The sequence below is a fragment of the Anser brachyrhynchus genome (genome assembly GCF_964034855.1).
Source record: "Anser brachyrhynchus genome assembly, chromosome: 1".
NCBI classification, from domain to species: domain Eukaryota; kingdom Metazoa; phylum Chordata; class Aves; order Anseriformes; family Anatidae; genus Anser; species Anser brachyrhynchus.
The window spans coordinates 56063654-56091630 of record NC_137694.1 but is presented as its reverse complement, the minus strand read 5'-3'; the positions used below and the strand labels follow the sequence as shown (position 1 = coordinate 56091630).

General features: G+C 40.8%; 1 protein-coding gene across 1 annotated transcript in view; it reads right to left on the bottom strand.

Annotated features, from left to right (window-relative positions):
- Nucleotides 1–27977, bottom strand: part of MYH9 (myosin heavy chain 9) — a 69331-nt gene that overhangs the window by 5508 nt on the left and 35846 nt on the right. The window contains exons 6-34 of the mRNA XM_080578916.1: nt 26623–26715; nt 25885–25948; nt 25249–25347; nt 24251–24394; nt 22109–22204; nt 21044–21162; nt 19799–19951; nt 17825–17998; nt 17355–17528; nt 16669–16783; nt 14077–14270; nt 13856–13977; nt 13409–13478; nt 12280–12440; nt 11434–11542; nt 10336–10467; nt 9471–9677; nt 8818–8955; nt 8205–8328; nt 7219–7390; nt 6427–6639; nt 5823–5967; nt 5060–5266; nt 4083–4187; nt 2642–2794; nt 2032–2280; nt 1413–1625; nt 520–732; nt 37–198 (exon numbers count right to left, since the gene is read on the bottom strand). Of these exons, the coding sequence (XP_080435042.1) occupies nt 37–198; nt 520–732; nt 1413–1625; nt 2032–2280; nt 2642–2794; nt 4083–4187; nt 5060–5266; nt 5823–5967; nt 6427–6639; nt 7219–7390; nt 8205–8328; nt 8818–8955; nt 9471–9677; nt 10336–10467; nt 11434–11542; nt 12280–12440; nt 13409–13478; nt 13856–13977; nt 14077–14270; nt 16669–16783; nt 17355–17528; nt 17825–17998; nt 19799–19951; nt 21044–21162; nt 22109–22204; nt 24251–24394; nt 25249–25347; nt 25885–25948; nt 26623–26715 (4320 nt within the window). The remainder of the gene's footprint in view (nt 1–36; nt 199–519; nt 733–1412; nt 1626–2031; nt 2281–2641; nt 2795–4082; nt 4188–5059; nt 5267–5822; nt 5968–6426; nt 6640–7218; nt 7391–8204; nt 8329–8817; nt 8956–9470; nt 9678–10335; nt 10468–11433; nt 11543–12279; nt 12441–13408; nt 13479–13855; nt 13978–14076; nt 14271–16668; nt 16784–17354; nt 17529–17824; nt 17999–19798; nt 19952–21043; nt 21163–22108; nt 22205–24250; nt 24395–25248; nt 25348–25884; nt 25949–26622; nt 26716–27977) is intronic.

Genomic DNA, 27977 nt, shown 5'->3' with positions numbered 1-27977 from the left:
TTGAAAGGGATTGCTAAACCAATTGCAGCTCCTCACCTGCAGTTTGCGGAGCTGCTTGATGGCTTCCTCACGGTTCTTGTTAGCAGTGTCTATATGGCTTTCCAAATCCTTCAGGTCCAGCTCTAGTTTCTTCCTGGCAGCCATAGCAATGGAACGCTGTTTTCGCTCGTCCTCTAATTCCACCTCCATCTCCCGCACCTGTACAGAGAAATTCAGGCATTCAGCTCCTCAATTTCCCAAAAGCCATTTTTCACACCCCCCTTACAAACTGTACCCAAGTGCAAGCACGTGACTTGTTTTCATTCCTCCTGGCAGGGGGATGGGGCTAATATTCTTCACTAATACATCAACATGAATTCTTTAAGTAGACAAAAGCTGTTTGAACAATCATGCACACAGGGAAAAGACTCTCGCAGCTTTGCAGAACTGCCTGGAGAATCACCATTAACAATGATCTGTGGATCATTGGACAGAAGTGCCTTCGCAGAACACTTTGAGGATTTACAAAGCAGTTCTTACTTGTCTAATCAGCTGTTTCCTCTTCTCTTCGTTCTGTTCATCACGGCCCTGGAGGTCCCGATCAAACTGAGCCTTCATGGCCTGTTGGTTCACTTCTAGCCGCAGTTTGGCATCCTCTGTGGCCTGAAGCTCATCCTCCAGCTCTTCCAGCTGTGTCTTCATCTCCTCCACTTGCTGCTCCAGGGCTCGCTTAGCCTTCTCCAGCTCATGGACCTACAACACAGCACCACACATGAGGTTTCCTCAAAAAGTACAATTTCACCTGTACTAGGAGTAAAAAGTCTGACAACAGCCACTCACAACAGAATACAAGGACACTGTCTGTCCCCCTTGTAACACAGGGATATCCCTCAGTGCCAGTTGCCACAAGCTGCCAACTTAAATCATGATTACCTCTTAGTGCTAGTCATATATGGCTTGGTGGTGGAGAGAAGGAGCAAAGTATTTGTTAGCTCAATCCTGACCAACTTACCTGAGGTGGATACCTCTGGTTCTGACAGAATTCAAGAAAGTACTTTTTAGCCTCTGATTTTTTTCTTTTCCTTCCTGCTTATCACCACCTTTCCTGTCTTGAAATATTTGGGTTACTATGTCCCATTGCCTAGTTACTCCCTGCATTTTCCACTCCAGGCTCACATCGTACTTTCTCTGCCACAACAATACTAGACAAGTCTCTGTTCACCACTACCTCGTTCGGGTCATTTCCAGGCTCTCCCAATCCATCTTTCCTGCCTACTATCATAATGCAAATATAACGTTCACAAACTCACTATGTGTTCCATTTGCTCTACTACATTCACCTGTGTTCACACTAGCATAACTTTTTGCAGTATTAAACTAACAGGATCACCCACGTGCCATTTCCTGCCCAGACATCTTAACTTCATACTTACGCTTTTCCCAACATCATCCTTGGAACTCATCAGGTCTTCCATCTCTGCGCGGAACTGCTTATTGACTCGTTCCAGCTCAGCTTTCTGCTCTATGGCTTCTTCAAGGGCCCTGGCCAGGGAGAGGGCCTTAGTCTCCTTCTCACGGGCTTCAGCCTCAGCACGGTCCCTTTCTTCTGCATATTTGGCAGAGATGTTCTTCTCCTCTGCCAGCAGCTAAAAGAGAACAGCATTGGGATTTTGAGAATTTACTCACAATTTTTAAGAGGGTAAACATGCATCTTTTCTCTCTGTGCCTTCTAAGTAGCATTCTGCCATGGACAGGAGGAATCAAGAAAACATAGCTTTAGTGAATGAAGCGTGCCACCTCACCTTTAATAAATAACTGTGCTGACCCCAAGTGAACAACCTTTTGATTCCCTAGGCCTCCAAGCTATTGTTTCCGTCTATGCCTCAAAAATGAGTACTATACCTCTATGAAAAAATATACTTCTCCACTCAATATGCTATGATCGGTTCAGAAAGAAATATGCGTTCTCCAAGCAGCACTGCTTAGATACTCTTAGAGGTCAATTTGGCAAGTCAGATGTACCTAGTCAATGGCCTGAGACAGAAGTCATACCTGATCAAACTTCTTCTGCTTCTTCTCTAGGTTGGAAACTGTCTGTCGCTGATGATCCAGATCCACAGTGATGTCATCCAGCTCTTGCTGCAGGCGAGTCTTTGTTTTTTCCAGCTTGTCATATGCAGCTATCTTCTCCTCGTAACGCTGGTTTAAGCTCTCCAAGTCCTTTTGCAGCTTCTTCTTGGCTTCTTCTGCTGACTCAAGGCAGCCCAGACCATCATCCATCTTCTTCCTTGCATCTATTGCCTGAAGGACAGAAAAGATTGCAAGTGAAGCCTCAACACAGATAACACTATATGTGGCTTACTGACACCAGAGGAGTTGAGGAAATAAGTTTGCTCACTTCTGAAGGAATCATCTATACCCAATAATACCATATCAATGAATTCCAAAGGAATTCCTAGGTAGAAATCTACAAGCAGTTCATATGATTATTGTCAGAGACCTCAACTTCTTCTCAGTCAAGTCAGCAGGAAATCCCTTGCCCATGAAAGGTTCTGTTACTAGATGTCAATCCTGCATTGAGATTTTACTTCCTTCAAGTCAGACTTGCACTTACATTTCCTCTCCTCTCAAAAGTGTTTGGTTTATGGGATGGGGACTGTACCTGTTGCTGAAGAATAGAGATTTGTTTCTCCAGGTTTTTCTTTGCCTCCTCCTCTTCTTCCAGTTGCTCTCTCAAAGCGTTCTTCTCATCCTCTGTTTGCTTCAGTCTGGTGCTGAAGCTCAGTTTTAGGCGAGTCTCCTCCTGCAGCAGCTCCTACAAAGGAAACACCACAGTAGAACTCAGGACCTCTCCTTGGATTTAAAGGCTCACTATCTTTACCTGCTCTGTGCAGGGTGATTACTTTTGAAGTTGAGTTTAAGTATGCAATTTATTTCACAGATAAGACAATCGAAGACAGAATTTAAATAACTGTCTTCCAGTGAGTCAGTATAAAAACAATATCAAGAAGGGTCCTATTCTCTCTTACACTCTCGTGATTAAAGTATACTTTGCCATACAAGAACTGTCTCCCGCTTTTCTCCACAGCCAACTGCAGTCCCTTCTGGAGTCCTCCAAGCAGCATATAAAGCATTAAAAAGGTTTCCCAACAACAGCATGACTGCGCTGTCCTACATGACTCTCTCATACTCAAATATCAAAGAAACAGAGAACAGGCTAAAGTGATTTAGCATGGTTAAAAACAACTTTGCTCTTAGCAGAATTCTAAGACAGTGGCCTTTTACCAATTTAGGGCACCAGCAACATTTGTTAACTTTTACTGCCAGTACTTGAGCTGAGTGACCTGTAGAGACCAATCTTGAAACCAGTGTATAATTGTCATACTGTGCACTATGTCTTTGAGTCTGTTTTTCAAAAAGAATCCAAAGTAGAGAGAACATCAATGGCAGTTCAAGGTTACTTAGTATCTAAGGTTTGGCACACTCTTCCTTTCCTTCCCAAACTTCTGCTTGGTACTCCATGCTTTGCCAAAAGACTTGTATTCTAGTAACAGTAAGCTATTTTTTAATTTTATCCCAAAGTATAAGATTATGTATGATTTTTCCTAGACAAAATACTAAAATATTTGAATCTATCACTTTCCCATTATCTATTGGGAAATAGAGTATTCTATTTAACTTTACAGGTAACTTAAGTTTAAATTTACTGGAAATCACACACAGAAAACCAAAACAAAAACCAAAACCCTGTCAAACTTTATGAAGATCTAAGACAAGAATTTAGCATTGCAGTTCAGTTCTAGCAATAAAGAACCCTCAAGCAGAAAGGTGAAGGAGGAATCCTGAGGAATCTTAATCCTAAGATATGGAATGTTGCATGCGTTCCACGTACTAAGGAAGCAGAAGGAAGATAAACAGCTTGTGTCTGTAGAAATGCTCTCAATACCGTGCAACACAGCCCTTTAGCAAAAAAGCCTGACCCAATCCTTTGAAGTGCCGTATATCCAGTATTTCACGGTGTCCAGGGTGCTTTCTCACTTTATGCATTTGTAACAGACAGTGGATGCAACGCATACAGATGCCTTGGCTTCCCAAGCTCTCACCTGTGTATCCTGAAGCTGTGATTCCAGGGCAGAGAAGTCCTTTGCTAATTTGATTGACTTGCTGTCAGACTGGTTCAAAAGGCCTGTGACATTGTCCAGTTCCACCTGAAGGAGAGATCAGAGTATCATTTTAGAGCATCATCAAGAACTAAGCCAGGTATGGCTACGAGACCTGAAAGTGAAAACTGAGGCACTTCTTAACAGTAAGGGATGTGTGTCGTTTCTCAGGAGAACGAATGTGTCATTTCCCAAGTCCCAGGGATGAAATACGAAGAGTCCAAAAGAGATTTTTACTTGGGATCACCTCTGTTGCAACAGCCTTCTGTCTTTAAATTGCTTTATACGATTTGCTTCAGGACTGTATGTAGATACTCCAAAATACATTTTCACACTCCAGAAGAGTGTGCATGCACCAGCAATGCTAAATGTCTAATGACGGCCTTCAAAAAGAAGGCAGAAGACAATGCTTGATGCGAATCGAAGGGATTTGTTGTTTCTCTTTGGGAGTGTATGAGAAAACCCTGTATTTCAACATCGTCCTTCAGCCCTTCATCACCATCAGCCACATTATAAAGCATCAAGATGGGTTCTTCCAAATCAGTCACACATCATCAAACCGTTTGTGTCATGCTAGGTTCACAAGCAGCCGAAAGGTTACACAACTGCTGCATACTGAAAAGGGACCAGACATGCTGATACTCCAAGGCTTAAAAAACTCAAATGGCAACTGGTTACTACACCTTTTCAGGGCTGCTCATGGTAGAGTGATATCAATCATGATGGCCAGCCCTGGCAATGAGTTAAGGAGTTTGCTCAGTCCTTGGGAAGCAAACTGTGGATGTGCTTTTTGTAGGAACTTCATCTCCTGGAGGAACAAGAGATTTTTGAACTACCCATAGGGAGGTACCACCCTACAACCTTCTTTTCTCTCTAGCCCTGGACTGCAACAGAAGCTAAGGAAAACCCATGCCACTCACCTGCAACTTGTTAACCTTCTCAGCCAGTTCTGTCTTCACTCTTTCACCTTCTGTAAATTTCACCTGCAGTTCTTGGAGCTGAGCATCTACTTTTTTCCGCTTGTGCTCAGCATCCCCTTTGCCCTGCAGAAGCACTTTCACCTCATTGGACAGTTCAGCCCTTTCGCTTTCCAGAGCTTGTTTTGCTTTTTCAAGATTTGCTTTCACCTGGAGCGGAGGAAAAATAAAACATAGCAAAACACTTCAGACTGAAGATACAGCAGGATCCTTCCACTGAGTTTTTTTTTCCCCTCCACAATATTCCAGCAAGCAAGCTAATATTGCATGTTTAACAGCTAGCCTGAGACTGCTTACTCAGAAAAAAACAGTTTGAACACCTTGTCACTGATAAGCAGGAAACAATTTAACAGTCAGAGCAGACAACAATAAAGGAGATAGTCTTGCGCCATCAGATTTCCAAATTAAAGGTTGCACAGCTCAACAAGTGCTAGCAGTGAAAAGAACTAGACAACATATTGGCTAATCAGTATAACATGTCTAATGAAAAAAGTAACAACTGCAACTATTTAAAACAACTGCATATATGCTTCGTAGTGCAAAATGATCTACCAACGTAAGAAAAGCACATGCATATGAAACCTAGTATCATGAACACTCAATGTCCTTCTGCAGCATTAAGACATTGTTCCAGAGCAGCTATCACTTCAATCACTTCAGAGAGGTTAAATGATTTATTTGGTCTTGAGCTTCCTGTTCCACTTACCCGTTTGGTTTGTTCTAACTGTTCTGCCAGCTCTTCAATGGCTTGTGAATGTTTCTGTCTCATCTCTTGGATTTGAGCCTCATGAGTCTTTGCCTCATCCTCAAGGGTCTTCTTCAAAACCGTTACTTCTTGTTCTCTCTTTGACCTGCAAAATTCACAGCCTTCATTTAGATGCCAAGGAATGAATCAAACAGACGTGCATATCCACAAACGGTATCTCCAATACAGAAAAACACCAAGGTTTGGTTAACCCTTGAAGCTATAAAGACACTTTTCAAAGTTAGAACTTAGCTTTGTAAACTTTTAAATACAATCTCACAACATTATTTTCAGCCTAAGATGTAATGGTCTGAAAGCATGAATGTTTCAGGGTATCACTACCACTAGGGTTAGGGATCAAATTAACTTTCTTGCATCATATCAGAGAATGCAGTCTCGTACTACAGCTTGCACACTACCTCTTTCTGTAGTCACTGAGGCTGCTAACCAGCCTGCTCTGATAAAGAAAAAGACTTGCTTTGGTGAGAGACTGAATGCATGAACTTTCATTATAAAAGTCAAACTCAAAACTAGACAAGACAGCACAGCCACATGTTGGAGTTACCTGAGCTCCTGCTGAGCAGCTGTAGAATCCAAGGTGTCTTCTAGCTCTGTTTTCAATGCCTCCAGCTCCTCTCCCAGATCCCGCTTCTGTTTTTCAGCTTTATTCCTGAATGCTCTCTCTGACTCCAGGTCTTCCTGTAGCTCAGTGATCTGGGATTCGAGTTCCCTGATCTTTTTCAGGGCCATGTTCTTCTGAGCTGCCTCTTCTTCCACCCTGTGTTCAACATAGGGTTCTGGTCAGAGCCAGATTTAAACCATACATAAATGAAAACCACCTGTCCTACCAAGAACAATCAAGAAAAAAGCTGGTATTGGACAGCTCTACGTGATTACGTTCAAACTTTGATCCATACATCATCTACAAATTCTAAGTTCTAACTCCCAATACTTGAGAGAGCACAATTACTTACCTTAAAGAAGGGGACAGAGAAAGACTGACAACAGAAGAAAGCAGAAGAGAAAGCACCATTTACATTGGAAATTGGACACTTTCCTGAATAGATGAATATAACAACTACCACAGAGAGATAACACGTTGCCACTACTTTTTAACCCCCTCTGAAATCCTACTGCTCCAGTGAAACATGCACAGCGCACACTGCATTCATAGCCTAGCTCTGTATAGACAGTGTGGCAGTGAACAGCAGCCAAAGAACTCTGATGCCAACGACACAGATCTTAACAGTCCGCAGACTAAAATACACAGATTTCACTTACTCCCAGTTCCAAAGTAGCACAAGACAAGACGAAATACTTCCTAATAATCTGGCAGGCCCACAGGTCAGGTTCTCACCTAGCTAAGGCTGCCTGTAGCTCCTCTTCCTTCTTGGCCAGCTGCATTTTGAGTTCTGCAATCTGAGCCTGCAGCTCAGCAATCTGGTCATGCAGATCAGTGGAGTCTCCTTCAAGCTTTCGACGAGTCTTTTCCAATTCTTGCCTCTGCTTTTCTTCACGTCGCAGGCGTTCTGATGGAGATGGAGACACAGTAAGTTGCACAGACGACACACAGTCATTCAAAGAACATTGTACAAGGCAGAGAAAATAAAGCTATTTAAGCAAGTATCTTTTCCAGTTATAAAACCATACAAACTAGCTGCCGTGCACTATTCTGTTAGGATCTATATATGCAGATGGCTCACATATCTTGTACTTAAAACATACCTGCACAATTTTCCTCTCCCTATTCTTACATTCAAATTTCCTTCCCCACTTCATTGTAATAAACAACTAGCACAAAGCCAGTCTCTCCCAACACCCACACTACACAGGCACTCAGTAAGTGATGCTGAACACACGGTCCACTCTCCCCTTACTGCAACTGAATCAGCTGTCTCCTGCTGTGTTAACCTAACCAGCCCTGTGATAAAAGGTGCCTCTAGCTTGAACTCTGAAGGACTTGCACAAACAGAGTATCAAAACCCACACTAACCCTGACAGATTGATGCTGCCGGAAGGAGAAAGGTAGAGACACTTCCACAACAGGAGAAGAAAGAGAACCAGCCTCTCTTCTCCATTGGCCTGCTGCTTTGGAGAGAATTTTTATTTAGACCAAGGGCTCAGCTGACAAGGCATATAACCTTCAGCCAGCCACTGAACAGCTCTGTCAAACTGATCAATAGCATGCACACTATAGACTAGTTTTTAACCCCTCAAAAACTGTAGTGAGACTAAAGCTCTGGAAATGAAACTGAAATTCCACAGATTTTTAACAAGAAACCACCTACAACTGAACAAGCAAGTCCTCTGCAGGATATGTCTTATTAAATAAAAAAGTACTACCTTCCAGGTCTGTGATCATGGCCTCATGTTTGTTCTTGAGTTTGGCTAAGCTCTTAGATTTCTCCTCTTCCTCTGTTAGGTTTGTTGTAAATTCAGACATTCTGTCTTCCAACAGTTTCTTTTCCTGCAGAATTGAGAAGCCAGTGTCAAGGCAGTTGCTGGAATTACAGGAGGCTTTCCAGAGTTGACTGTGCTTAAAGATGTTAGTGTCATTAGTGCCTACTCCTGCTACAAGGAAACTTGGAAGGAAATAAATCCTTTAAGGATTACAGATAGTATTCCAATAAATGGTGATGTACAGATTTGTATCTGACAGCCCTTTCAAAGCTTAAAGGGAAGTCTGTTTATGAAATAACTGAATAGTATTTGGCATAATGCAAGAGAAAAGTAATTCCTCACTTTTGTTAGTTAGTCAAGGCAATTTAAGTATCATAACAATACCTGTTAAGAACACAGGCAGCTAGTTTCATAAATGCAGGTCAGATCTACCAATCACCGGACTGAATCCATTCTTAAGCTTCCCATAAAAAGGGGAAGGTCAGCCTTTGGTGGGTAGCTCCAGGAGAGCCATCAAAACATCTTTAGCCTGCATAGGAAGCAGCCGAAGTCTTACCTTGGCCAATTTGAGATTCTGATCTTCCAGAACTATCATATGTTCTTCCAGTTTCTTCAGTTTGGCCTCTGTGGTCACTTTTTCTAGCTGCAACTTCTGCCTTGTGCTTTCCTCTTCTTCAAGCTGCTCCTCTAGTTCCTTCACAACACCCACAGAAAAGCAAAGAATTTGTCAGTGCTGCTCACTGGTCAATAAAACCAGCACAGTGACGATACTAGAACTTTGAGTGTTTCTTTACCCTTCCCTTCAAGGTAATATTAATGCTTTCCGGAAGTGACTTCTATCATGACTTGATGCAACATATGGTATTCTAGTAAACAAATTTTATAGCAGAATAAACAATATTATTTTTCAAAGAATAAAGCTATTGTTCTCAAAACACCTGGTTCAAGCAAAGACTTGCCCAGTTATTTGACAAGTAGCTATAACCTTCATCTTCAAGAATGGAAGAGCACATTCCAGCTGACTGTCTGAACGCCCCAGGCTCAGCAACAGAATTGCTCTGCCCTGTTAATTCCATGGATAGAATTTTCTATGCTACTTCTTTTATTGTTGTTCTCTCTCTCCTGATTCCCTCCAAATGAAGACAAAATAACCACTCTAACCCTTATTATCCTCTTTCCTGACAAGAGATGGCATTCTTAGTGTATTACCTGAATGTTCTGCTGCATTTTCTTCTTTTCAGCCTGCAGATGTTGACACCGTTCTTCCTCTTCCTCTACCCTTGCTTCCAGGTCATGACATATCTCTTCTAGTTCTTGTTTCTTGGCTGTCAGGCGGGCTCTTATCTCCTCAGCTTCAGCACAGAGTTCAGTTTCTGCTTGCAACTGTTCTTGCAGTTGCATCTTCTCTGCCATTAGCTAGACACAAGCCAGAAATGACCATAAGACAAGCTCCAATTTACCAAATCACTAAGCAATCTGTATTAATTGAAGTTATGTGGTCCTGTGTTCTGCAGTTGTTTCTTAATGATAACTGGCAGCTGTCTTCTGCTGCTATTCTAAGGTTAAATGTCAAAATACAGTTTTTAAGTGTTTGGTTGTCTTCACAAACCATGCACAGCAGCCACATATTATTACATTAGCGTTAACAAACTTCTAGAGACTGTGCCCATTTGAAATAAGGAGATTGTTTAGTTTTTCCCTGCAAGAATAGCATAAATATCATGCCTACAGAAAAACAACCTTGCTGCCACCTTCTGGGTTCCAAACAAAAAGGATTCCATTAATAATGAGGTTGAATTCAACCAGCCTGCTATAATACTCAGCCAAAGGCGATTTTTCTTCGCATAATGGCTGTAGCAGAACAATAGTTATTCATTGTACAAAACGATATGCCAGAGGAACAGAGCTGGAGAGAAGGGCAGGGGACATTGAACAAGATGGCAGCTAAGTCACATATTTCAACTAGCAGGAATCCTGCAGCTTGACCATCAGACCAGTAAAACAAAGAAGGAGCTCTTAAAGCAGTTGACCCGGTGGAGGGAATGAGGTTTACACATGACATTTGCAAACTCACCTGGGCCTGGAAGGTCTCCATCTCACTCAGTCTATTTTCTGCAGCTAGCTGCTTCTCCTTAACCTTTATTAGTTCTTCTTCCTTGGCCATCATCTCTTCTTCCTGCCTGCTTACTTGCAAAAGGGGCTTCACCTGAAAGGGAAACCAAGGGAATGAGATGTGTTTCATGAACACAGAAAACATGAAGAAATGCTCTTGTACTTGATGAGCATCCTATTAAACAACATTTTTTGTACGTGTTGTATCTGAAGGACTGACCAATTGTTTTGTCATGAACAATGGAAGACTCACAGAGGACTAGATACCATCTGTTTTGCCAGTAACACCCCCTCCTCCTGCCCAACCTTTCCTCCAGGATGGGATGCATCAGGAAAGGGATGGGTAAATTCCATGACCCCCAAGGACTAAGTAATAACAGCAGGAGATCGATAAAGTTGCAATGCAGGGGAGCAATCCACAGCTCACAGGTAGGTCAATATAAACAATATACAAACACCACCCATCTCTGCAATCCCCCATCAAATAACATTAGAAGTAATTTCACAGGAAGAAGCAACCTCTGCTCTCAACTCTGATTTAGCTGCAAACTCTCCATATTTAAAGAGTAAATCCCATAAATCTAAATTAAAGGATAGTTTCTTCACGTGTTCATTGTCTTTATAAAGATAAAATACATACAAGTCTAACAGCAAGATCAGATCTTAGTGCTTTCATTTTACTTTTACAACTCTAGAGAAAGAGACTGCAAACCACTCCCCTCTAACAATTTTTGACTAGTCAAATTGATTACCAAGTAGTAAGGAACTCGTTGAAGTTGTATACCACCTAAGAAAGCAATCCTCTTCTAGGCATAAAATATCAAAAGATGACTCTGCTTTCCCACAACATTACTTTTACATAGTCTTGCACTTGGTTTATGCAGGCATACTGCATAGATATAAAATTTGTTATGATACTCTCCACCTAAATTAATCAAGGTGTAGCTGCAAGCCAGCCCAATTATAATGGAAATGGGTTTTTTGCTCTGGTTCAACCTGAGAAGCTTAAATCACAACCATACCCTCTTGCCAAAATTACAAAGGAAAAAAAATATATTACCTTGGTGAACAACCTCCACCATTGCCAGTTCCGCAGTTTCAAGTAGGCAGCACAGTTCCTCTGAAGCACTTTCATGGCTGTCAATTGCTGCTGGCGCTTGGCAAAGGCTCTGCAAGAAAAGTGGAGGTCAGACCACAAAGGAACCCACAATGGCATGCAATTCTCTCAACCAAGACCTCTCACAGATACCTCTAGATTGTATTTTTAGAAGGTTCTCTCCTAAAGCAAAACAAAATTTGCAGTGAACTTCCCCTAGCTTTTTAAGTCTTCTTCTGCTTAGGTAAGACTGATAATCTTTTCCTTTATTCAATTTTCTCTTTATTTAATAAAGTTTTTCCCCAGGGCCTTCTAATCTTAAAAGCCTCATTATTTTCACTTCACACAAGGAGAAGTGAAACAGAGGTGTGTTTTCCTGACAGGTATTACTCTCGTTTTTAGAACTGTACCATTTGCAGACCTATCTAACAGTTTAAGAGAAATCCCTGTACCTCCTGGATCAGTACTGTACTAAGACCTTTTCGTTGTCACATCTGTAGCTTTCAGCTCTTCCACTAAATTTTTCCTGCTGTATAGTGTTCCTACAGAGGGGAACAGACTTTACTGCTCTAGTAGTATGTAAGATAGTAGCACATATAGTTTCTTGCAGGTGCTAGAATTAAGCATTACAGGGATTGGAAAACTGTAAACCAACTATCAGCTGTTACATAAATCCAAAAATAATGGCTCTTCTGACAAAAAAAATAATTGGTAGTCTGTAAAAACAGACTCTCCTCAAAAGAGGAGAAACTTGTACCTGAATAGGACAAGCACATGTTTACAATGTACTTTATAACATATGGTCCTTACTTCCTAGCCAGATAGCCTCTGCAACATGCTTGGAAACCAATAATAACATCTGTGATCTTCAGGTCTCTCTCTTCCTCAAGATGAGCAAGGACTCCAGCTCTGAAAAACACTTTGCTCTGTCCAATTCGGTAAAGGTTGGAATCCAGCTCTAATGCTTTGATCTAAAATGAGAAAAAGAGAAGAATATATCTATTGCACAGACTGCTTCATGTAAAACATCATAGAATACGTGCCTCTCTCCACTGTCAAATACCCCTTCTTCCCCACAATAAGCCACTCTGGCCAGCTAAAGCTGCTAGCTCCTCAAAAGCCCTGTTCCAATTACGGGATTTGGAGCTCAGCCAAGCACAGCATGAAAGAGAGGCAACAAAAGACAGAAAGTCCGATAGAAGGCATTGTTTAATACAACAGCACATCTAGCATCCAGAACTACAAGGATGCAGTGAGGAACATACGCCTCATCCCAAGGGTACTCTTCTTTTCCTAAAGGGAACACATCTGTTGATCCTTCCTATTTAATTTTTCCCAGTCCTAATTTTAAAGGAACCCCAACCAACTCTCCCTTCCTTTAAAGGATTTATTGTCCATGCTTATACTAGTTAAGAGGAAGAAAGTATATTCCTTTGAGACAGAATAAAAGGGAATCCCTTATAGTCAAATTCAATTCAGTGTCCCCTAGTCATGAGGCTACAAAGCCAAAGCTTTCCCTTTGAAGCAGGCAGTTCTGCAGAAATTAATGAGAGTCTTCACTGAAAGCACGTGTCATCAGCAGGCCATTACAAAAAGTTTGTTGAAGCTTGTACTTAAAGTACATGTCTAAAGATAACAATGCTTCTAAACATTTTGTCTCCATGAACACTGTTGGCATCTCAAAGTATATACATCTGTGGAAACAAAAGGATCCACTTTGCCTATGATTATTAAATCCCATGCTAGTCAAGAGCCTCCAACTGTGAAGCCAAGACACAGCTTTCTGCACCCTCCTTCTCTCAGACAAAACATTTGTCTTTAGACTTTTGGTCTGTGAGTAGAAGACACATTTAACATGCCTATGGAATGCACAACTCCAATTTCCCCACCACATGCATAAAGCTTATTCTATTCAAGTAGAGTTCATAGAATGTCTTACCATCAGAACACAAGCCTGCTTTCCATCCATAAATCCTTTGGGAATTGCATTTGGAGTTAAGATTTCGTATCTGAAGAGTAAAAAGTATCAGATTAGTTACACAGATATTTGAAAAATAAAAAGTTTCAGTAATGAGTTCCTATTGCATTTTGAGTTTGACAGCTTATGGTCTTGTCAAAATTCAAAAAACTGCACATCTAGACAACAGAATATGAAGCAGTAGTCTCAGATGGGGTCCTCTACCCCTCACCTTAACTACATGCTTAGTATAGAAGACAAAGATGCTTTGGGGAGGCTTTGTGTCAGGAAATAGCAAGGGACAGATCTTCTCTGCCACTGTTTTGAAAGGCAGTAACAATCTAGTTGCAATAAAGTACTTCAGTTTTCAAACTTATATCTTAACTTTGTCAAGGTAAAGACTAATTTAGGTTCTTTTCCAGTCTTTACCTTTGCCTGAATTCCTGGAATACAACTCTGTTGGGGAAACCCTGGCGACAAATACGGATTCCCTCCAGCACTCCATTGCAGCGAAGTTGATCGAGTACCAAGTGGGGGTCTAGTTTTCCAGCCTAGTGAGGGGAAGGAAAAAAAAATTATAAATACCATTAGGGCTTTACAAAAGGGACCTCACTTCCCTCCCCCCCCTTTTTTTTAATATTCTCCTTTACCTTTTTCTCGTGATTGGGAATAATGCAACGGACGAAGTTGGGGTTGGTGTTCCTCAGGGTAGCCATCAGTTTAGCCAGCTGTTCTTTGTAAAGCTGTCCCACAGTTCGGAACATACCCTTCCTCGTCTTAAAGGCTCCTGGCAACGCTGTTTCTGACATACCAGCTACCTGATCCAGCCCAACAATACGGTCAACTAGAGAGAGCACAAGAAAGTGAATTAAGTTCTGCCATAACCAAAGAAAACACTGGAATGTACAAAGAACATCTGGGTAGAACAGGATAAATGAGAGGAGCTGCAGGATCCTTTTTGCTTCATCTCTACACAGATGTTGACTCCTGTACAGAATTTGTGCAGGGATAGGAGCAGGAAGGAAAAAAAGCAACAGCTCACTATAGGAAGTTTGAGTGATGGAATCAAACTTATTCCCAAACATAGTCTACTGGTGCTCTGGAGGGCAGATCTGAAAGAGCAATCTAGAAGTGTGTTTCAGATGCTTCCACTTGCTTAGGTTATAATGAAAAACCAACAACAAATGAAGAGTTCCAGCTGCTAGCCAAGCAGAGTCAATTATTAGTTAACTCTGATCCAGAAGGGGCCACAGCTACAGAAAAAGCTCAATTTGATTTTTTAGTCACAGGCAGAACCGCCGTGACTGGTGATCAGAAAAGCCACATCTACTTGTCAACTGAGCAAACATGGTAAAAGACATGAGAAACACCAAACCTCAGGATACCACTGTTTGAGTTATTTTGGAATACAAGTATTCTATGACTTACAGGCATGAATAATACCACTAGGAGAAAGTCACAACTCCCTGCCCCAACAGTTTCTCCACTATGCCACTGTGACATCCAAGCACTGATGAAGCACTATCGTCTCGATGGGTGGACTGCAAGATCCTTTTTTTTTTTCAATAGAAGCCATCTAGATCTGAGAGTAGCATGGGACAGAACAAACTAAAGCATTCCTTTTTCCCATTGCTCTACGACACTGAGATAAATATTCACCTACCCAGCCAAAACCAATTGTATCACTATAAATTCCCACACCCTCAAGGATATTTTCTTAATGGCTTCAAGCTACTAGCTCATTTACTTTCAGTGGTTGGCTGATGGCCACACTCAGGCTCCCAATCTTCACTTCGGAAAATATATAACTTGTGCTCAATTGGCTTCTGATTAAAAAAAACTGTCAAGAGAAATCCCCACAAGTGAAGAAATAAGAAAGGACAGATGCTCTCATTTACAGCTAATGTTAGTTTACTATTGCTCACTTCTAGATCAGCTATTGGAATAGGGTCAAGGTTAACTTAGAAAGAAAAGAAGGTTATGTTACTAGATGACATCACAGGGAAATCCACAGAAGACTGTCCCAGATTCTGTCTGGAACAATCCTCTTAAAAACTTGAGCCCTGCAATCTACATCAAGATAGCAAAAAGGACGGTCACTTGCAACAGAAGATCCAACTGAGAATAATAAATGAGAACTGATCAGCTGTGGTCCAGTTGACATTTCAGTTCCAAAAGGCATGCATGTCAACCTCACACAGCAAAGGCCTTGCTAGGCACAAGTTGCTGATGGCCATTTTTCATGCAGTACAAATGCCTTTGCCAAACTAACTTTTCTTTGAATAATCAGCAGCTGAAGTCAAATCCCAGCACCACAATCGATATTAAACTGAATTTCAGTTTAAACACGGTCTCAGAAATCTTCCTTCCAAATCCTGCAATGAAATACAGCCTTGCTGGCTCTATGTTCAAACAGTTGACAGGGATTTGGTTTTTAGCTGTTCCTATGCAAGACTTGCAGGAGCACCTTTAAGCACCTGAATGTGTCCACGTGTCTTGTATCCACTTGCAAAGTGAGAGTTTTGCTTTAGTTTTACGTCCATGAGGAGCTACTAGCACAAAGCGAAGGAAATGAACAAGAAAGACAAGCAGGTACGACAAAGGGACAAAGATAAGTTAATGGAAGCATTTCTTGCATGGCTCTAGGATGGCATTACACACGACACAACAGCTGGGTTTCTCAGTCACCTGGTTCTAGATGAAGAATAGGAAAGTGTTGATAGAAATAGGCTCTCTGAACGTTCTGCATCTCTGCAACAGACAGAGACGTCAAAGAAAACCCATGACAGAAAGTGACAGCAACAGTAAGACTCAAAAGCAGATAAACCCAGAGAAGATAGAGTAAAATACTGAACAACACTGCAGCAAGAACACACTAGTTGCAGGACTGAAAACCTAGATTCAACCTCAGATCTTATGTTTGAGTATTGCAGCTAAGTAAACTACTGGGACGCATTAGCGCGTACATATTTTATCCTAGCATTCTTGATTTGGAAAAATAATTGCTATATACGCAGTAAGCTTAGTGCAAGTTGATGTATGTGAGCCTTTCTCTTGAGTTAGAGTGATTTTTTAATGCGATACCATGGTATAAGCAAAGGATGTACCAGATAACTCTCATCTTGGTGGCTTAGTTTTCAAGGAAAAAAGCAACACGGGTTGCAACAGATTTTTGGTGATCCAAAAACTCTTCCACGTAAAAAGGGAAGAGAAAACATATAAGATTAATTTTAATTACATACCATCTTTCCACAACTCAGACACAAACTTATCCGACGACTGGTGGAGAAGAGTAGCTATGTTATCATTCAGTGGATCCATGTTCTTCATCAGCCACTCATCTGCTTTATAATCCACCTGCAGAAGATAAACATGTCAAGAAACTTTCTGCAGCACAGGATGCACTAAGTCATGCAAACTCTAAAAAAGCAGCATCAAGGTTTGCATAATCGACAGATGACTTAATCATTCTTGGATTTGTCATCTGAGCAAGCACACCTACAAATTCCATACCCTAACAAACTGCTGAATGTTATGTTCTGTCAGTAAAGGGAATGGATTTGCAATACCAGTGTGCATCACCCTGAGCGTGAATCAAAACACAACTGTATCACCATATTTGGTGATGAAGTCTTGATGCAAGGTTTATAAAAAGTATCTCCAATCTCAACAAGTCAAAAGAGAACATACTTAAATTGTTGTCAGTTTGTTGTGTCTTCAGCTACACATATATAACTTGCAGGCAAATCTCTTTAGGCTCTGTAAGGTCCACAGCTATGGGACAGCTTTGTGGGGTTCCCCACTGGTTTCCCATGTTCTCCCATACTTAGCCACTTTGGTAAGTAGCCATTTCTAAGAAACAGTAGCTAAGCAGTGGAAAATACAGCAGATATTATTTGTGTTCACATTTTAGCTACAAATTCTTTACCTTGCCAGCATAATGTATGATACAGAAGTCAGCTTTGTCTTTCAGCTGTTTTGGCTTCTGAAATTTGGGGTGGGTGCCTTGTTCTTGTACAACTTTTTCCACAAAGCTTTTGTCTGTTGCTTTTGGGAACCAGCACTCTTCATCCAGCAGGGCCAGTATACCAGGTGGGCCAGCCTTAAAAGGAGGAAAATATCAAATCATCATTAAGTACTTGACTACATCAATGATTAACACCTTTCAATGGCTAGGAAAAAAAAAAGGACACTTATACTTGATTCCTATCACATTCACCTGTTCTGTGGTATCAGAATAGCTACTGTCATACTAATAGAAATTATTAATAATATCTCAAGATCCTCATCTGAAATCTGATCATCTTTATAGAAGGTCTCTTTCATGACATTTCTCTCAGTGACACAACTAGTGCAGCCATTTCTTGCTGCTCAAGAGTAGGAGAACAAGCTTCTTACCGGCTTCTCTATGAGGTCAATGCAGGGCTGCAGATCCAGGCCAAAGTCAATGAAATTCCACTCTATGCCCTCCCTCTGGTACTCCTCTTGCTCCAGAATGAACATGGTGTGGTTAAAGAGCTGCTGCAACTTTTCATTTGTGTAGTTGATACACAACTGCTCAAAGGAGTTCAGCTAATGGAGAAAAAAGATAGAAAGAAATGTGAACCGTTGCGTTTGAGGTTGCATCTACTATTCCCTTAGCAATAAAGATCACATCTAGAGTTCAGCAACTCTAAGCTAGTGTTCTGTCAAATCTCTGGGGTGGACAGCCCTTTGGCAATAACCCCTCTTGCTTATGAACTGTATTTCCTGTCACATGCTGCTGCATCACTGCATCAGTCCCCAGGGAAATTCTCACACACTGTTCCTCATTCTTCGCAGAAGAACGTTCAGTTGTAAACAGCAGCAGAATTACTGCAGCTACTTAACCCAGGAGCAGAAAAGCCTCCGGTTTTCTCACAAACTTAGAGCTGGAGCATCCTCTTCATATCATGAAGAGGCAATGGAAGCCTGAGGACAGATTCGTAACAGCGTATGGACTGTAAAGTCTCTTTTTAACCCTCACATATAAAATCAGAATGAGAAAAGTGAAGAAAACTTCTTCAACACATCCTGATTTCTTCAAACTGTATGGATATGGTTAATAACCAAGGATGTATTTTCATGTTAGACCATACTTAATCTAATGCAGCTGCTGGACAGAATGGTTCTCTTCTACTTCCTCCATCTTCCAGTAATTCCTAACCATGCATTTCCACTCCCTTCACATTTTCATGAGATCCAGTAAACCATTAAACCAAAGGTAGAGTTAGATCAACAACCTGATCAGAGAGAAACAAAGCAACTTTCCCGTGGCTTAGTTTTCTACTCCATGAATAAATTGGTCCAATTAACCTTGCAGCTGCACGTGAGCTAGATTCAACATAACAAAGGTCGACAGGAGTTGCCTGGCTGGGATAATGGGGATGGCAGGACAGATCTTTTCTGGTGGCAGCCTGTGATTACTCCAGACTAAGCATAAAGCAACGCCACATTCTGAAATTATAGTTTCACAGACAATGATTTGGCCTAACAGTTCACTGCCACCTATAGAGGGAGCTCTCACTTCCCCTTTTCCACCTCTCCCTCAACTTTCCTTCAGCTGTTCCTCTGCCACATTTATCTTGCATCAACTTTTGTGCTCAGATCCCCCTTTACAGACTAACTCAATTATAAGCCACCCTAAGAAAAAAATAAATTTCTGCAGTGCTAGAGAGGTGAACAGTATGAGAAAGTGCAGCCAGGAACAGGAGAGTGGAAAAGGTGGAAGATCACCCCTTTTCTTCAAGAAACTGTTACATCAGTTTAGCTATATGTGGAAAAAAAAAATCTGATCCCCAATTTTCACACTTCTCACAGAATGGAGAATACACAGGTCAGAATATGTTGATTATCTTTTGGTCTACCCTGTCTTTGTCTTTCCAAAGGTCAGCAGCAGGAAGAATTTCTAACAATTATTTATGATGTCAATAGGTTTCAGTGGATTATCTTTTAAATGTTTTGGGACAGACTAATAGGACAAAACTTTAAGTCCAGTGGTGATCCATAACTCTGTGACATTTTTAAAGACTTTTTTTATAGGTTAGCAACCTCCTACTTAGTCATTTTGTTCTAGAGAGAATCACGAACATCTGAAACTATGAAGTTAAAATAATTCTGATGCGCATGACAAATATAAAGTAATGAGATAAAATATTTGCAGAATATGCAAAATAAGAAAGAATACATTATTAAGTAACCTGACAATTCATATTGGCAGGGATCTCAAATAAAAGCAGAATATACATTCTTTCCAAAACTATTGTATTTTCTTCCAGTTTTAAAGCAATTTCCCTCAGTGGTCCTTGTTCCGTGGTAAACTGTGCTGAGTGCAAGGACCTGACGTCTCCTTACCTCAAAAATCTCAAAGCCAGCGATGTCCAGAATCCCAATGAAGGATGCACCCTGTCGCTTGGTCTTATCCAATGCCTTGTTGATACGCATAACCAGCCACCGGAACATACGTTCATAAGTGGCTTTAGCCAGAGCCTCAATGGCAAAGTCAGCCTAAGCAGAACAAAGACAAAGATCATAAGTTGCATTATAATCCAAAGGTGCAGATTACATTGTTTTGACATATAATTGCCTAACTGTAGTCTGAGATCATCTCTCCACTACTGAACTCACTGAAGAAAGTTCATTTCATAGATTATTCCCAATAAAAAGCAGATGGCACAGCGATACTCCATGAACAGGCGTGAAGAATTTCTCATTAAATTAGCATGTCAAAGACACCTTTCAGGATCCTGTCTATTGGAAAAACCAAAGACTAGTATTCAAGAAAGAAAAAGTGACACCCAGTCCCTTCCAAACTAATACAGCACATTTACATATGACCAAAGAAAACCATTAGAATTATTTTGCAATTTAGGATTTGTGAAATTTACTTCCCCCCCCTCAACGCTGCTACCCTACGATTGACACAAAAAATAAAATACACAGTAAATGTCAAAACAGAAAGGCAGTTTTTGACTATTTCTACATTTCACTCTCTTCCCAATCCCTTTCATGTTATGGCAGCATGTTTATATACACTGAAAATAATGATGTTTTCAAATAACGATGAGTTTATGAAAAAGCCATGCAGGGAGTAAGCACAGAGGTTTTGCTCCTTTTAGGAAGCTACTTGTTCCTAGTTCAGGTTTCATTTAGAACAAGCAGAACAGTCTGATTCAAGACTATTAAGAAACATACAATCAGTTTCAAGGGTGAGCCACAAGTTCTTCCACCCTAGCAGCTGACCTATTCAAAAATGATGTTTTCTATATTACAGCAACTTGAAAATGTCATCCTTGCATAGAGCACTGAAGCAGCTTACTCCACTGGGACAGACAGTTACTAAAATTATGGGAATTGCACTCTCATTTTTTCCTCAGATGAGAAAGAGCGTTACAGGGGCAGGGTGACTTCTATTTTTACACAGATCAAGAGAGCTAATACTAGAAGTAATGCAGATGTTACTTCACTCAAGTATGGTTGCCATACATTGCTGCCATGAAGATGACTATTAAATGCTATGGAAACTTTTTACGCATTTGTTAGCTTTGCGGCAGCAAAATTAAAGACAAAAGTACTCATTCACTTATACAGAATGCATACCTGTTCTTTGGTCTGAGCTTTCTGGACATAATCTCGTCCCACTTTGATACGAGGAGTCAGGATACCTCTGGTGAAATCCGTCACATTGATACCCAAAAGATGAGACACTTTCTGAGCAGCTAAAGAGAGGAAGAGGAAACAACAAACATATTAACTTTCTTGTTGTTATTGCTTTTCTTAAAGAAAAAGAGAAAGAAAATCATTCCTGCAACTGTATTCCCAAGAGAGTCGTGAAATTGCTTTTAAAAAGCCATTAAGTGAAGAGCAGGTTAATGAGACAAAGAAAGTTATCTTCAAGAAGAAGAAAATCTCCCCTAAAAACTCTTGCTACACATACTAGAGGTTAATGAGTTTCTTTGGAAACCACAGGAGTAAATTTGACACAGTATTCTCATAGTGCTAAGTCATAACCTGTAAGCTTCAGAAAGTTCAGTCTACAATCAATTTAAAGATACCACAAGCGACTGACTTCTTAATCAAGCTAATTGCATTGTCTTCATCTACTAATTAGTTTTCGAGGCCACTCTTCCTATTTCAGATTACAACTCTACTTCAGATTAAAGAGCCAGAGAAATCAAATAGCTTACTCTCCTCCCCAAGATGCCAGTTAAAGCATGTTTTCTATAACAGCCCAAAATATAAACACTTGAAGAGCAATTAGCCACCTCTTACACTTCTGCAGTATATCTAGAATGATACTCTAAGGTAAGTCTACACTCTACATATTCCAGTAGAGTAATCCTTTTCATCTGGTCACCATCAAGTGTACTTCCTGCCTATGCTTGTCACAAGAACAGTGCCACATTCCTGCCCATGGGTGGCTGCAAACCCATGCATGGTAAAACAGTATGTTGGTTGTGGGTTTTTTTTGTTTTTTTGTTTTGTTTTGTTTTTTTAATATTTGTATGAAGGAGAATGCCAGCTCCTTTGACAAATAATTCACCTGCAGAAAAATAGGACTGCAGCATTCCTTACAAACTGTAATTTATTTTTCTACTTGCAAGAACTTCCTGTAGGCTTTTTTCTATGGGGCTTTCTTTGGGGTGAGGACAGGAGATAGGTTACCTGTATTGTCTGGCATAGAGGCTTGGTCTGTGTTGCGCTCCTTCTTGAAGACTATGTTGCCAAGTTGAAGAACACCTGAGATAACCTTCAGCAGACCTTTTGAAACAATAATAGCTCAGTGTCAGACATCAGCAAAAGCCCTGATATGACCTAGTTAACCATGTCAAAAGGCAAGTGGCTTCTCTCAAAGATCTACTTGGAATCGGGGAAAAAACACCACACGTAAGTAATTTGTCTATGACTCCCATTCTGGGCACAGGACTTTCCCTGTCCCTCCAATGCAAGACTATGCAGCCTGGGAACTTAACCATTCTCAACTTCACTACAGCAAAGCTGGAGACAAGATCCAGGGCCATGCCCCATTTTACAACATTCACATTTTTTGTGAAGATGTTTGTTCTTTGTCAGAGGGCCAAGATCTGCCATTTTTTCAATGATTACTGTTAAATGCAGGAAAGAAACAGTTACTAGGAGTACAAACCAATTAAGGGAAGGAAAATTATATTCCTTTAACCTCATATTACTTTCAGCTACCTGACCAAGGTCTGTAGTCCATACAGACATACATTACAGTTACAATATATGAAGGGCAGCAGGATGTGAGCAAAAGTGCCTATGCCATAATTATTGCTAATCACATGCTGAATCATCCCACCCTTTGTTACATGATGTATTCATGTTCTTTGATCACTGCACATCACAAAAGCAGCATCAGATGCTAGGACAGGAAAAAGAATTTCAGTGTCACAGCATCAATTCAATTTTTACCACATATCAATCAAAGCTCACTGCATAGCAGCTTCTAGTTGCCTTGAGCAGAGTAAACTGCCAGTCACTTGCAAAGAGATCTTGGGCCAGCAATTTTTTAATCCCCTAATTTCTACCTATTACAGAAACAGCTCCTTTAAAACAGTATCATTTTGATGGCAGAGCAAACAAAGGCTCCACAGATTCTGTATCAGGACTAACAAAAGAGAAGCATGTATGCTCACAGTGACGCGTTTTGAAATCCAGTGTTTTGGCAGCTGATACTGGAGTCCTGGCACTTGGACATACACCTTGTTTTGATGGTGTCTCATAGATAAAATAGATAGCATTTAGAGGCTACATCAAAACTAAGCAAGCTTACTGGCCAGCCAGTTACTCTATGTATTTTTGTTTTCAGCCTAAAGGAACATTAGTACACTTCACACCTTGAACGGCAAGAACAAAATACTAAAGTTATCTTTGCTGCAGTGGTTGGAACCAATAGCTCATCCATGTGGCAGCAAAGACATGCCCTAGAGCATACATAAAAAGAAACTCAAAAAACAGAGCGTAGCAGGTCATCTGAATGAGAAATTGGGCTGGCAATTATTTAATTCTGTTTAGGCAAACATGTCTTCACCTCCATATAGCAGTTTCAGTCTCAGATGACTCAGGATTTCAAGAATAGTATTAAGTTATGAATAACAAAAGAACGTATTTATAGCAGACTGGACTGTGAAGAGCAATAGCTAAGGCATAGGCACATATTCCCTACAGCCACAAGAGCTACAGCATCCAGCAAAAGAAGCAGTGATGTTTAAAAAAAAATGGATGCTTGCAATATATGGGAAAAAAGTCCTATTTTATAAGATCTTATACATTTAGAAACTGAGATTGGGCAGAACACTGGTTCCCAACCGGTAAGGAAGGTTATAAATGACTGGTGAGTAAGCATCCCTGCATTTTGTGCTGGCTGCATAAAAGGCACTATAACCAGGCCATTCTCAAAGTACTAATCCAGCACCGGCTGGATTTGATACTTAAAAGGCATTATTTAGGAAGTGGGGGAGCACTCATATCTTGGAAGTATTATTCATAAACTGGATAGACAGCCCTCAAACTGGGAACAAAAACAGCAAACAGAAGTTCGTTTTTGTTGGCTGTTTCACTTCTAAGATTAACTGTGTTGGTACATCCTGAGGTGGGTCACTCCAAAGCTACTACGTTCATCGCTTGCATACTGTTCACGCTTTGTGGTGGGGGGAGAGTTAGGAGGAGGGGGAAAACAAGCAACAACAACAACAAAAAAATCACCCAAGAATGAAACCAAAAATAAAGCTCCAGAAAAATGCAATCTGTTCCCTCCTTCATTTCCTCCCTTCAGAGGAGTCATACCTATCTGCTCTTCATCTGGGATGCCCATGATCCTCATTGCTTCCATGGTCTCCTGAAACATATCTTTGTCTTGCTGACCCGGGATTGTAACGTGCCCATTGGAGAGGAAGCGATACTTGTTGTAAGGCTCCAGGAGCAGATCAGCTTAGGAAAAAAAGGAGAAAGAAGTTACTACGGCTTGCTTTTTTTAAATATATATATATAAATAGACAAGCTACCACTGAGAGTAAATTTCTGACTTGCACATGCTAGCAGATGCTGGAGGAATCGGAGATTAAGATCAGTTTTACTAACAGATGAACATTTTTCTGCTTTATTTCTTTCAATTCCCTCTTCTAGAATACTCCACCAAAGAAGTGCCAATCATCATTATGCCCTAAGTGTATAAAAAGCACAGATAACTTGAAAGTAAATTTGCTTTCATTTTCAGATACCTCACTTGTTTCAAGTCATGGGAAGGTTATTATGTAGCTCTTGAAATAGTAGCAACTATGAGAAAAGTCTTCTCCTTCTGTTGTTCCTCCAGATCAATTTGCCGCTCTCATACAACATGGACTCCAACTACTAAAGAACAGATTAGGCTGAGGCTTTAAAGCTAGGTGCATCCTAGACTTCTAGATTGCTTAAGCGCCAGACACTTTGCTCCATTCAATTAAACACTGAGTACATCACTGTAGGACCATTCCTGCACTAGAAGGGTTTTAAATCATACAAGACGAGACTAAACACAGGACAGCGATTTAGATAAGGAAGGGTGTAGAGTCATTGCTGGCAAGGAAACAAGTACAGGAAGGAACCAGAGAAGCAAGTTTTCAGGAACTGAGAAGTGTAGAGGGAAGGCAAAGGGATAGGTGCACGTGCAGAAGAGGAGGAGGAGTGACCATACCTAAAAGGGAGAGGCAAGGAACTACGAAGGAACAGGTGCTAGCATACAAGTGTTTTGGACCCTCTGCCACAGTGCTGAGGAACCCCATAATTAAAACAACAATCAAACTTACTCTTCAGATGTTCCCCTGCCCCAGACAGCAGGTAGTAAAAGATGTGGAAGGTTCTCTCCTCCTTGGCTTGACGGATTGCACGTGACTTCTCCAGGAGATCTTCTGAGAGTCAAGGCATATGGCAGGACGTACAAATCACTTCCTATTCTATGGCAGGAGGAAAACTAGCAGTACCTGATGTTCCTATGCCCATTAACATGGGTATTGATTTAGCAATCATTATCAGCCAACAACCCTCTGAGCTTCTGGTCTCAGTTCCCTGAACCTCTGACTGATGGCTATGATATGAGAAACTAAACTGATAAACAGAGAAATAGTGGCCAACTATCTATACTTGCCCTGCACAGAAGTGAGTATGGCTTGTGAAATTCCACAGCTATTCATCTTATTGTGGTTTGTTGCTATCTCAGCCTCCTATGATTAGAACTCATTCACTCAGAAGAGATTTCCACCACAGTCACAAAATGCGATATGAAGAAACGGGAGACTACAACAGTAATCTTGCTAGCATACATTAAAGTGCCTCCTGACACATTCTCAATCTGGCAAACACAAGTAAGGTCTGATGAGATTGCTAAGCATCATTACTGCCACACTCTATAGCCTGTAACTTTTAAGTGGCTACAGAAAGGATACAGGTCTCAATATTGGCTCCAACAATGTAGCCGTTGACATCAAAGTTGATTCTGATGAACTTGCCCTGAGAGGAAGATATTAGTAATAACATTAGTATTCACTCTGTGCATAACAGCAGTGAGCAGCAAAGGCAAATCTGGTGTTTTTAATCCAGGAAAGGAAATTTAGAACAGGTCAGGCAAGTTTTATGCAAAACATAAGGTCAGCCAGTAAGCAATGCCTGCTGATCATGACAACGATTTAACAAACAAGACACCAAATACTTACCTGTAAATAAAGACAGGCAGCCTACAATTCAGCTTAATTATGGTTTGACCTAGGTTTCCCACAACCAAAGCATTTTCAGTTTCATGCACTATACATTTTGGATAGTTCTCCCTCCCTCAACCAGCATCAACCATTTCCATTTAGCTCCAGCTCTGGCTTCTCAGTCTGTCTCTCTGCCACTGTCTACCTCTCCAGATCAAACAAAATAAAGATCCCTGTTTGCTTGACAGGATAAAACTGACCGTAATAAATTTAGAATAATAATTGGTGCAGATGACTTCTCCATACTAGAAACCTATCAGCAGCATTTTCTGGATAATTCACTGAATGAAATTCTCTTCCCAGATTAATTTGAGGTATGTCTCACAGACAATTGCCCTATCCCAGGATAGCAATTCACCCAAAAGCATAACAAGTCCTTCCCCTGGAAAATTAAGGATATTGGCAACCATACTGGATAGTAATACTCACAAATCTGGACGAGTTGTCATTCTTTACTGTCTTGGCATTTCCAAAGGCCTCCAAGATGGGATTAGCCTGGAGTAACTGTCTTTCTAGTTCTCCCTAGAGGGAAATCAGAAACGAATCAAGTAGGTAGCAGTCTGCTGCATTATGCCTGGGTCAAACCAGCACTGGAGTTTCAATTCACACTAGCTTGGCATGTTGTAGAGAAGCCATTTTAAACCTTAGGAGATGATCCCTTAAACCTTCAGAAGGAGACTCATCAGTTATCTGGGTAAAACACGCATTCGCAAAAACACTTTATTCCCTTCTTCAACACAAGGGTGTCCCAGTGCTGTCTTTCTGTTAAAAGGCAGCCTTTTAAAGCCACTTGGCCACAGCATCCCACAGACTTCCCAGGATCAAAAACATCATTCCATCCAAGATCAGGCCCCCATTGCAGAAACGTCTTGCCATCTAGGCAGGAAGAGTGGAAAAAAAAAAAGCTTTCTTGCTACTGTGCGACAGCTCTGAACTCTGCTACTAGTAGGTTAAGAAGTTAGTCTGGAAAGATCTAGTGTTTGCAAAAACAAAACAAAAACAAAAACAAAATTGCACTAGGAGTCTAGGTCTTCCACAATACAAACAAGCAAAAACCTCCTTTGTAAGGAGGCACACAAAAAAAGGAGAATTAGTGGTATCCCACAAACTGCATGATCGCTTGCATTCTACTGCCATATTTGCACACCCCTCCTACCCTCCAGGAACACAAAATGCTGGAGCTGCAGGAAAAAAAAAAATCAGAACCTTTATCCCTGCCAAGTGCTAGATCACTGGAGCATATACACCTTTCCCTTCAGGCTCTAGATGCCTCTCTCTTTGCTTTTAAAATCACATGTCCTCTGTGTTAAGGGTGTGGAGTTTGCATATTTCAAGACTAGCTGAAAAACTTCTAGAAACAGCAAATGATGGTTTAGATTAATATTTCTCTTTTTAGCAGTTATCGCTAAATACTCAAGACGTTCTGTGCATGAGAGATGGAAACTGAGTTTGATCTGTGAAAACTGGAATGGCAGGGACAAAAATAGTTAAGGGTATTTGTAAAGGAAAATTGTTCCAATTCATTTTTGAAGTGTTTTATAGAACAGGTCGGTCCTTACACTGTCCCTCTAAAAATACATATTAAAAAAACAGCACTTTTTATTGCATAAATATAAAAAAGGAGTACAACAGAAACCAAAGAAAGAACTAAACTGTTTCTAACTTCCACAATCACCTCACTTCATGCCTGCAAAGTGCAGCACCAAACAAGACTGAGTCCCTGCAGAACTGCAGACATACAGAAGAGGCAGCTGCTGCAAACACTTTCATTCAGAGTGGAAGTA